At 35.9% G+C, this 12469-nt stretch overlaps 1 protein-coding gene across 1 annotated transcript in view; it reads right to left on the reverse strand.

Moving 5' to 3' along the window:
* Positions 1-10153: 10153 nt before the first annotated feature.
* Positions 10154-12469, reverse strand: part of LOC127214993 (rab proteins geranylgeranyltransferase component A 1-like) — a 66795-nt gene continuing 64479 nt past the window's right edge. Inside the window, exons 8-9 of the mRNA XM_051175300.1 lie at positions 11952-12072; positions 10154-10383 (exon numbers count right to left, since the gene is read on the reverse strand). Coding sequence (XP_051031257.1) covers positions 10154-10383; positions 11952-12072 — 351 coding nt within the window. The remainder of the gene's footprint in view (positions 10384-11951; positions 12073-12469) is intronic.

Consider the following 12469-nt stretch of genomic DNA (forward strand, 5'->3'; position numbering starts at 1 on the left):
TTATGTCTCAACTGGGGCTAACAGACATCTATAGAACATTCCATCCAAAGACAAAAGAATATACCTTCTTCTGCTCCACATTCCCTAAAATCGACCACATACTAGGAGACATAACAAACCCCCAACAGATACAAGAGAATAGAAATAGTCCCTGTATCTTATCGGACTACCATGCTTTAAAAATTGGAATTCAACAACAATACAAATAGCAGAAAACCTGCAAACTCATGGAAACTTAATACAAATTGCACCACTCCTGGGTCAAAGAAGAAATAAAGAAAGAAATTAAAGACTTTCTAATATTCAACGAGAATGAGGATACAACATACCCGAACTTATGGGACACCTTGAAAGCAGTGCTACGAGGGAAGTTCATTGCACTAAGTGCCCATATGAAGAAAACAGAGGATAGTCACATAAATGAATTAACAGCGCAACTGAAAGCCTTAGAACAGAGAGAAGCGAATTCACCCGCAGGAGAAGACGCCAGGAAATAATCCAACTTGAGGGCTGAAATCAACAAAATAGAAACCAGGAAAACAATACAAAAAAAAAATCAATGCAACAAAGAGTTGGTTTTTTGAGAAAATCAACAAGATTGATAAACCTTTATCCAAATTAACGAAAAAGAGAGACAGAACATGCAAATTAACAAAATCAGAAACGAAATGGGGAACATAACAACAGACACAGAGAAATCCAGACAATTTTCAGGTCATACTTCGAAATCTGTATTCCACAAAAATTGAAAATTCAAAGGAAATGGACAAGTTTCGGGATAACTGATCACTTACCAAAATTAAATCAAGAACAGACAAACAACTTAAATAGACCTATAACCCGAAATGAAATAGAAGCAGTCATCGAAAGCCTTCCAAAAAAAAAGTCCAGGGCCAGATGGATTCAGTGCAGAATTCTACCAGACATTCAAGGAAGAACTAATACCACTACTCCTCAAACTGTTCCACAAGATAGAAACAGAAGGTTTATTGCCAATCTCTTTTTATGAGGCCACAATAACTTTGATACCCAAACCTCACAAAGACACAACTAAGAAAGAAAACTACAGACCAATATCCCTGATGAACATCGATGCAAAAATACTCAATAAAATAATGGCAAACCGAATTCAAAAATACATCAGAGAAATCATCCACCATGATCAAGTAGGCTTCATACCTGGATTGCAGGTATGGTTTAACATACGAAAATCTATCAACGTGATCCACCATATAAACAAACTGAAAAAGAAAAACCATATGATTATCTCCCTAGATGCAGAAAAAGCCTTCGATAAAATTCAACACCCTTTCATGATAAAGGTATTAGAGAGGTCAGGGATAACAGGAACATACCTAAACATAATAAGAGCAATATACAGCAAACCAACTGCCAACATCAAACTGAATGGAGAGAAACTTAAGCCAATTCCTCTAAAATCAGGAACAAGACAAGGCTGTCCTCTCTCTCCATATCTCTTCAATATCGTACTAGAAGTTCTAGCTAATGCTATAAGACAACAAAAGGAGATCAAGGGCATCCAAATTGGAAAGGAAGAAGTCAAACTGTCTCTATTTGCAGATGATATGATAGTTTACATAAGCTTGACCCAATAAACTCTACCAGGGAACTCCTACAGCTGATAAACACCTTCAGCAAACTAGCAGGATACAAGATAAACTCAAAAAAAATCAGTAGCCCTATTTTTTTCAGACGACAAAGAGGCAGAGAAAGAAATCAGAGAAACATCACCCTTTACAATAGCCACAAGCAACATAAAGTATCTTGGTGTAACGCTTACCAAACAAGTAAAAGATCTATATAATAAGAACTTTGTGACTCTAAAGAAAGAAATTAAAGAAGATACCAGAAAATGGAAAGACCCCCCCATGCTCTTGGATAGGTAGGATAAACATAGTAAAAATGGCAATCTTACCAAAAGCAATCTACAAGATTCAATGCAATCCCCATTAAAATCCCACCACAATTCTTCACCGACCTTGAAAGGATAATAATCAACTTTATATGGAAAAACAAAAGACCCAGGATAGCCAAAACAACCCTATACAATAAAAGAACATCAGGAGGCATCACCATTCCTGACTTTAAGCTCTACTACAGAGCTATAGTTCTGAAAACAGCCTGGTATTGGCATAAAAATAGACAGGTAGACCAATGGAATCGAATTGAAAATCCTGATATTAATCCACACACCTATGAACACCTGATTTTCGACAAAACAGCTAAAATTATACAATGGGGCAAAGACAGCATCTTCAACAAATGGTGCTGGCACAATTGGATGAGGGTGTGTAGAAGACTGCAGATAGACCCATGGCTGTCGCCATGCACAAAACTCAAGTCCAAATGGATCAAAGACCTCAACATCAATCCAGCCACATTGAACCTCTTAGAAGAGAAAGTAGGAGGTACCCCTTGAACAAATTGGTATAGGAGACCGCTTCTTGAACATAACTCCAGGGGCACAGACACTGAAAGAAACAATTAATAAATGGGACCTCTTCAAACTTAGAAGCTTCTGTAAGGCAAAGGACACAGTTGACAAGACCAAACGGCAGCCCACTGACTGGGAAAAGATTTTCACTAAGCCTATATCCGACAAAGGGCTGATCTCCAAAATATACAAAGAACTCAAGAAACTAGTCAACAAAAACACCAAATAACCCTATTAAAAAATGGGGTACAGAACTGAAGAAAGAATTCTCAATGGAGGAAATCAAAAAGGCTGAAAGACACTTAAGAAAATGCTCCACATCCTTAGCTATCAGGGAAATGCAAATCAAAACAACTTTGAGATACCATCTTACCCCTGCCAGAATGGCTAAAATTAGAAACACTAGTGATGACTTATGTTGGAGAGGATGTGGAGAAAGTAGAACACTCCTCCACTGCTGGTGGGAATGCAAACTCATACAGCCACTTTGGAGATCAGTATGGCGGTTCCTCAGGAAAATGGGAATTAGTTTACCATAGGACCCGGCAATCCCCCTCTTAGGCATATACCCAAAGGATTCACATCAATGCAGCAAAGACATCTGTTCAACTATGTTCATAGCAGCACTATTTGTAAGGTAGCAAGAACCTGGAAGCAACCTAGATGCCCTTCAATTGAAGAATGGTTAATGAAGATGTGGCACATCTACACAATGGAATACTACTCTGCAGAAAAAAATAATGGTATCTTGAAATTCGCAGGCAAGTGGATGGCACTTGAAGAAACCATCCTGAATGAGGTAACCCAGTCACAAAAAGAGGAACACAGTATGTACTCACTCATATATGGATTTTAGACCTAGATCAAATGATCACCAGCCTATAATTCACATCACCAGAGGAACTAGGATACAAGTTGTATTCTAAGAGATTCATATAAAGTCCCTCACAGAACTGGGAAGGGACAAGTGCCCCAGACCTCAGGTATAGTGGGGGGGAGGACAGCTAATGGAGAGAGAAGTAGGAGAAAATGAGAGGGGAGGAGAGGAAGGCATGTGCGACCAGGAGGATTGAGCCTGGTTAGGAATGGAAAATAGGAAAGAGAGAGAGAGACAGAGACAGAGAGAGAGAACATAAAAGAGGGGGAGCCAATATTGGTTTGAAGATAAAGTTGAACACAAAGAAAGGTAGAGGGAACTACAAGACTGCTCCCAACTAACAATCTCAGCTTCCGTGGAAAGGCTATCATAAATGCCCTTCCGGAGAGTGAGATCAACAACTAACTTCTCCATGGAGTCCTCAACTAATGCCTGTTGAAAACAGGAGCAAACACTCATACATAAACACTGAGTCAAACTAGAACCCAGAAGCAGATGGAGAGGACAAGACCATGCGGTAGAAGTACATAGAGACAGCTTACCTGAACAAGGAGGAGCTATGGGCCACTAGACTGATAGCTGGGAAGCCAACAGGGGACTGACTCGGACCCCCCTGAATATGGGTCTCAGCCAGAAGGTCTGAGCAGTCTAAGAGACCTCAGACAGTGGAGCCAGGATGTATCCCTGGTGCACAAAAGGACTTTGCAAACATATCCCCCATGGAGGGATAACTGCCTTATTCTAGAGATAGGAGAGAAGCCCTAGTCCCTACTTCACAGGACCTGTCAGATCTACATGACCCCAACTGGATGGCATTCCCCTACATATTGTATTGTGGTGGGGGGTTGGGAGGGGAGGGTGTTTAGAGTGCATGGGAGAGGGCAGAGAGGGAAAAGGGAGGGAAGGAGGGAGGGAGGGGCTTGGGGGAGGGGGAGGGAGGGAGGGAGAGGGAACTGGGATCGACATGGGTAAAACAAAAAAAAAAAAAAAAAAAAAAAAACGCTTTGACTCCCAAAATTTAAGTTGAAGAACAAGTTACTGGGGAAAAGTATTTCTATTTTTGTTTCCAGAGAAAAAAAAAAGAGGGGGACCCCTACAAAACTAAGGTGGTTTGACCCCACCAGACCCCCTGAAAAGAGGAGGTGGACCCCCCATCCTATAAACAGGAACAGACAACGCACTAAATAGAACATAGGTACGGTATCTGTATTTTCTTCCACCCCCTTGGCGCCGCCCCTTACCAGCAGGAGTTTGTAAAGAAGAAAGCCCTAAAACCCAAAATTATTTTATAAAAATTATAATTTTTATTTAAAATTGTTTTATTTTATAAAAAAAAAAAAAAAAAAATAATTAAAAATAAAAAAAAAAATATAATTAACAGAATTAACATTAAAAATAGTGAAAAGAACTGCCAACCTCGGTTTGTTTATATTATTGAATTCCACTCAATCAAAAGGTAAAAGAAAGCCAACAGCTATAGTTATTTTCAGATGTAAACAATCTCAGAGGGAACACTGTAAAGGGAAAGGAAGGGGTAGACTGCAGCTAACAGGACTCATTCCAGCTAAGTGAAAGTACTAAACACAAACATGACTATGCTAACAGAGCCCAAACACAGACTCCAAAACACTGAAAAGAAAAAAGGATACAAAGATGTGACAGGTATATAACTACTCAAAACTTATACCTATTCAACTACCAGGCCAAACAGATTATTGAAGAAAAAAAAATTAAAGACAGCAAAAATCAGCAGATAATTAAAATATTAAAGTGATTAGGAAATGTTGACAAATTTTATGGTTTTAATAAATGTCACAATAAAAATAAAGTAAGCTAAAAAAAATTACAGGGAAAAACTGACAAATCCAGTATCACGATAGGGATTTTCAAACACATCTTTAATATTGATAGACCAACAGGAATAAAATTCAATACAAATAGTTTGAAAATAATAACTTAGGTTTGATTTACTGAAGTCTGAAAACAAATCTCAGAGAGTTCTGTAACTTTCAACCATCTAAATGTTTTTTTAGCAACTACAGATAAATTAAAAAACTTGATGACTATACTAGGTCACAAAGCTTAAAGCATCAATAGCCCCCAAATATTTCTATCTTCATAACAATTAAATTTAAGATTGAGAGCAAAAGGTCCAAGTTAGTTATTCTTAAATACCTCATAATAACTGTTAGTTCAATGAAGGAATCTTAATAGAAATAAAAAATTAGAATTGGAAATAAAATACATGAAAACCAGTAATATATAAAACAACTCATACATATTTTCATAATTTCAAAGTAGATAAAACTGTTAACTGAGTGTGGTGGGACATGCTTCAGAAGCTGAAGGAGGAGAATGGTGAGTTTGTAGCCAGCGTGAGCTACATGATGAGATATTTTCCACACATACAAAGAGACTAATATAGTTGACTTTTCAAAACATAAAATGTATAATACTACATTTTATTATTTACTATGACAAGATAATAACAAATGTACATTGTAGACGTTGAAAACCCACAGTATTATGTAAAGTTAATATTAACCAAAACTTTACACACCTAGACACAGAAACTTTACATGGTACCATTCACAGTGAAGAGCAAAGTAAGCAACACATTGTATTGCTATGATCATTTCATAGCTATTTCATGTTATAATCAGTAACCTCAAATGTCCCATGTATCCATTTAAAGATTTTGAGTGGTATCAAACATCTAAAAAGCAGTTTGCTCTCCAAGAAATTGTGTGTTGCAGTTTAAAATAAACATGATTCTTTTCTTACATATTTTTGTCACAAGCAATACACAGAAAATACGCGTTAATCACTACCAGGATTTCGACTTGGGGATTAGTAGATCTAATTTCAAAGACAGGGTTAGCCCCACTAACTAGCCCATTAAATAAGTTTCAAATTCCAGCCTAATAACTGGGAAAGGCCAGGAAGAATACAGAAAAAGCTAAATTAAGTCTCCAACAAGCAAGATCACATATGCAGGAAAGAACAGAAATAAACAAAGCATTACCAGAGACAACTTAAACACCAAACTTAATACTTAGAAATCCAATACAGCTCTAAAACTTATCCATAGTTACAATGGTAGTGAACACAGACATGCCAACTTAAAACAGAAGCAATCTATTGACAAAGTTCATAGTCTTCACTACTACGCTATATTACCAGTCAAAAAGCTAAACAGAAATGAAAAGCTTCCTGAATCCAACTATATTAATCATAACAATCTTCTTGTAGCACATAAACACAGACAAAAATACACAAAATTTTGCCTGTGATCTATAATCAGAATACACTTAAGAAACCTGTAACAACATTAAGAAAAGGGCAACAACCTAAAAGACAAATGGGCAAAAGAGGAGTAAATATTCCTCAGACTGGAAATCATGGGCAGCCAACAAACAAGAGGTTCAAACTCACAGGAAATTAGGAAAACTCAAAATTGAGACACAATGAGTAAAGACTCACCAAACTGTTTAAGTGTAGGGAAATATATAAAGCGAACAGAAATTCCTACATTCTGTTCTCAGGGTGCAACTAATAAAACACTTAATCACAAAAGAAATAACAATATTTTGACAATGAAATGTAAAACACACATACTATGGCTAAAAAAGTAATCCATTCTTGGCTGGAGATGAATCACTGGTTAAGAGCACTGGCTATTCTTGCAGAGGACCCATGTTTGATTCTCAGCTACCACATGGCAATATATGCCAGCCATCTGTAACTTCAGTTTCAGTAGATCCTACACTCTCTTATGATCTCCAAGGACACAGATATACACATGATATACATATACACATGCAGGAAAAGCACTCATACACATTAAATTATTTAAAAATTCATTATTAGGTATGCAACCTGAAGGAACTCCTTACATGTACCTGTGCATACATAGGTGTCCTACTCTATCATACTTAACCTTATTCCCTTGCAACAGAAGGTGTAGTAGTTTAAATAAGACTAATAGTTGTTGGAGTTGTTTGGGAAGGTTTAGTTGGTGTGGCCTTGCTGGGGAAGTATATTAATACAAGTGGACTTCGAGGGTTTAGTCTCATCACACATCAAGTTCATTCTGCTTCCTGCTCCTGCCACCATACATGTTGCTCTGGCTCCCTACCATGATAGGACTCCATTTCCTCTGGAAATGTCAGCCCAAATAAATCCTTCTTTCCGTAAGTTATGATGTTTTGTCACAGCAATAGAAAAATTAAGACAGGGTTTCTCACTACACTGGAGCTAGGTGGCAGAAGCCCTAGAGATCCTCTAGTCTCAGATACCTTCCCCAGAGCCCTAGAGTTACAGGCACACACATGAGTACAACTAGCTTTTTATGAGGGTTCTAATGATATGAACTCAGATCCTAATTCTTGCAAAGCAAGCACTCTATAACTACTGACCTATCTTTCCAGCTCCTATAGAAAGTCTTGAGCACATATATCACAAGAAATACCTGCTAGCTAGACTTATCTCAACTTGACACACAAACTATAGAGTTTATTAGGAAAGGAAGGGAGCCTCAATTGAAAAAATGCTACAATATGCTCCATCTGCAAACCTTTTTGTAATTAATGATCAATTGTGGATCATACCATCACTGGCCTGGTGGTCCTGGGCTCTGTAATAAAGTACGATGAATAAGCCATGGGAAGGAAGCCAGTAAGCAGCACCCCTCCATGGCCTCTGCATGAGCTCCTGCCTCAGGTTCCTGCCCTATTTGGGATCCTGTCCTGAATTCCTTTTATGGTGTACAATGAGGATTGGGGAAGGGTTTCCTTTTGTCTTTTCAGGAGAATGAGTTCATCTAGCTAAGGAATCTTAAGAATCACAGGACAAATGAGACATCTGAAGAGAAGAGAAAGAACAAATCATCCAGAAAAAAAAAAGTCCCAATAAAGAGTGAATTAGCCTATTACCATACTACATCTCCAGCAGGATACTATTTCATAAATCTTCCCAAATGTTTAATTCTGCTTTTTTTTTTCTATAGTCATAAAATGGAAATGGTCTTTTTGTATTCCCAGTTCAATTAAAAATTAAAGCTGGCTCCAGAGTTGGAATGTGGCTCTTTCCTTCTTTAAACCCAAGCATGTTTGTTAAAGTAAAATCCAAAATCTGTCTCATGTCTGCTCCTGGCAACACCAATCTACTTCAGACATGATGGGCATCAAAAAAAAAAAAAAAAAAAAAAAAAGAAAGAAAGAAAAACAAAACAAAAAAAACTACACATTGAGTTTCCTTTCTTTGTGGCAAAAGTTAGCCACTGGGCAAGAAAATGCCTTTGCCTTGACTGCTGACAGTATGTGTCCAAATTGGACAAGCAGGACACAAAAGAAAGTACTGCTGAATTTTGACAAGGTAAGACAGCCCTTCAGCATATGCTATTGCACAGAAAAGTCTGTCAGATATGCTAGGCCTGTAGGTTGAAGATGGATGCCCCACATGTGCAAAAGAACCTTGGATTACTGTCCAGGCACCCAGCAGTTTGTGTCATTTCTCACATTTTTTTTTTGGAAATCCCTTGCTTACATTTCCTGCTTATTCAGAAAATTATTTCCTTCTTGGGTCTCTGATGGAGTTGAAGACTTTATAGCTATAGTTACAATTTCCCTTGTTACCAGATTCAGAAAAGAAGTTCACTGAAGGGGTACAAAGTGTATAAGGGTGAGAGACATAAAAAGATAGTTTTGGTAACTCAAGTTAGAACAGAAAGTGAATTAGGTACAATCTTTTGGACTCACAAAGATAGGATAGATATGGAGATATGGAGTATTTTCTCTGAATTTGTCAACTTTTAATGGACTAAACAATTGTTGATGTATTTATTGCATATATATATGCAATAAATATCATATATATATATATCATATATAGTTATTGTACACAGTTTTTCTTATATTAGTTAACACCTTTTTTTTCCCTACTTTTTAGGCATAAAAGGGTGTGGTGATGTGTTGTTTATATTCTATCAAATAAAGCTTTCCTGAAGATCAGAGGGTGGAGCTAGCCATTAATTAACCACAGAGGTCTGGAGGTCTGTACAGACAGAGAGGAAGTGATAAGGCTGGGTGGAGATAGAAATATAAGGCAGGAGGGAACAGAACTCTTTTCAGTTGAGGAGTTACCAAGGTAAGAGTTGGTTGTGGCTTCCTGTTTTCTCTCTTTGGTCTTCCAGCATTTGCCCCTATATCTGGCTGCAAGTTTTATTAGTAAGACCAACTGGAAGTTTAAACCAATAAAACCTTTCCTCCTCAAGTTGCTTTAGTCAGGGTGTTTCATCATAGCAACAGAAACCCTAACTAAAACACATACAGAAGGACATTAATAGAAAATATCAGCAGAAAAATGGAAAAAGTAGTTCATGGTAATTCACAATTGACTTATCTAACAGTGAGAATTATATTAATATAATAGAATATATAAGAAAATATAAACATATTATAAATATAAAAATAAAAATGTGCATATATATGATAACACAGAAACATAATGTTGGATGACAATATAAGTTCAAAAGCAGGCTAAACTGAATCAATCATTTAGATGGAACCAATAAACATTAAACTGCCTATTAGGATAGAATGTATTATATTTACATATACTCTTTATTAAATTAGTTTAAGGTGGGAGCTTTTATACCTCATCCAGGCCTCAATGTCCTATGTAGCCAAGAGAGGCATTAAACTCCTAACTCAACTTCCTTCACATCCCACATGCTAGGAATACAGGGATGCACCACAATGCTCACCTTTGTCTAATTGTCATGTCATTCAAACAACTCTTTTAGAAACCATAAGTCAAACTCACCTGCAAAAACACTGTGGCAGTTCTCCTTGGCCATATAAAGGAAACAGAAATGGAGTGTTGCCATACCGCCCAAGACAGTGAAGAAAGTTTTTGGTAGCTTTGAGACCATCTACAGTACTGCTTGTAGTCTCTGATGTCATTGCAATTGAATGCAGGACAAAATATTGTAGGTTGGGGGTTAGTTTTCGAGTTTTTAAATATTCAGAAAATGTAGTTTCCTCATATGCTATGAAAAGAAACAGGAACATTCATCAATTAAAATAAAATATAATTTATATTTTTAATAAATCACACACTAATGGCCAAGTCTTTTGAAGGTTTAAAACAGGATGCAAGTGGTCCTATTACTAAAGTTTGGATGTACTATTGTTCTGAGGAAAAAATATGGAAACGACCTCATTATCCTAAGTAAATTGATGGCATAATTTTAAGCATTAAATGATGAATCTTTATTTAGTATTTTATTGATGTGAAAAACCAGGAAGACATTCAACAACTCTATAAATTATGGTGGATAGCAATACCTCAATTCATTAGCATTTAGGCTATAGAGTAATGTCAACATATACCTGAAAAAATAATATAAAATAATGAAATGATGAAATACATTAATAAAAATGTCACTTTTGTTACATTTTGCATTTTATTTTTGTTAAATATATACTTTGCATTCAAACCTAGAATTAAAAAAACTTCTACTGTAAGGTAATGAAACTAGTTTCTTTGTGGATGCAAGATACCAACATACACATACTGACAATCACACTTAAATATTAGGAATACCTACAAAACTAATCCTTTCATTACATAAGAGAAAACAAGTATATGTAGTAATAGTGGGAAGAAACAATCTTGTATCAAAAGACAAAACTTTAGGGAAATAAGCTAAGTTAATAAAAATGATAAAAATCAACTGACCAAGAATGTCTAAGTTTAGGTACTGGAAAAGACAACTTAGTATTTATTAAGTGTTTAATAGCGACAATTGGGTTTTCAGAATTCTGTCAAAACAAATCATGATATAATTCTCACTGAATTTTATAAATAAATTATCAAAATAAAATTTAATTTTGAACAATTTTCCAACCCAATGTACTTGAAAGGCAGCTTACATTACAACAATGAAATCAATTTTCAGCAAACTAAAATAACTGTCCTTAAAATTGCAATAATAGGGATAAAGCTAAGATTGGAAACCACAGTAACTCTAAATCTAGAGCTTTCCGCTATACATTACATAGCATTTACATCAACCAAATGAATAGATCAATATTTCAAGTAAAAGCAGTCCTGACGAGTGGCATCTATACAAATTTATTATTACTACTATTATAGTAGGAGGAGGAAGAGGAGGAGGAGGAACGACAAAGTAAAGATGAAATAACAAAAAAAGAATGTCATCTATCAACAATCAATTAACAGGTTATGTCTTATAAGCCAGGTCTTATGTTCAATTCCTACTGTCACACATATACAGATTAAACAATAAGTTAACCATAGTATTTTATTTAAAAGGAATAAAAATGAGAGGCTGCCATGACATTATGGCAATGTTGAAAACATTATAGCCACTACATGCATATGGATACCAAGCACTTGAAATATGGCTGGCATAACTGAGAAAATGAACTTTTCAGGATCTGAATAAATTAAATAGTACCATGCTGTTATGACTAACTCACTGGATACAGTAGAGTTAGAATGCATTTGAGAATAATTAGTATTTACCAAGTTGAGGAAGCAGATTAAAATTAAAATCACAAATAATTAGAAAACAATATTGGAAAGCAATACCTTTGTATTCATCAGGATAATCTTCATATTCCATACAAAATGTTAGAAATTTCATAAGCATTCGCTTTTCTACCATAGTAAGTTGTTTGCTATTAAAGACATCTGCTCTCGAACAGGGAACCTGAAAAGTATTTGAAAGTGAAGATGATTTTAGAATGCTTCCTAATGACACAAGTATTCCAGATTATACTTTTCAACCTTTCCTCATTACAAGGTTATCATTTCCATTCCATTCTGGCTGCTTCATGTCACCTTTCATCAGTTCCAATAGCATCTCTGTTAACTACAGAGCTAATTAATTTGAGAGCTCTGTTACTTAATTTTGCCAAGTTGTTCTTCATACCATTAAAAGGCCAATGACATGTCACCCCAATAGGGAACAAATGACAATTCAAATACAGTACTGCTGCCTGAAACTAACATTTCCTCAACATTAAAATTAACCTAGGGAATAAATGTTCAAAAACATAGCAAAATTTAATGGAGCAAATTTTGTGTTTACATTTATAAATGACCAT

Source organism: Phodopus roborovskii, unplaced genomic scaffold (assembly GCF_943737965.1).
Source record: "Phodopus roborovskii unplaced genomic scaffold, PHOROB, whole genome shotgun sequence".
In the NCBI taxonomy this organism is placed as follows: domain Eukaryota; kingdom Metazoa; phylum Chordata; class Mammalia; order Rodentia; family Cricetidae; genus Phodopus; species Phodopus roborovskii.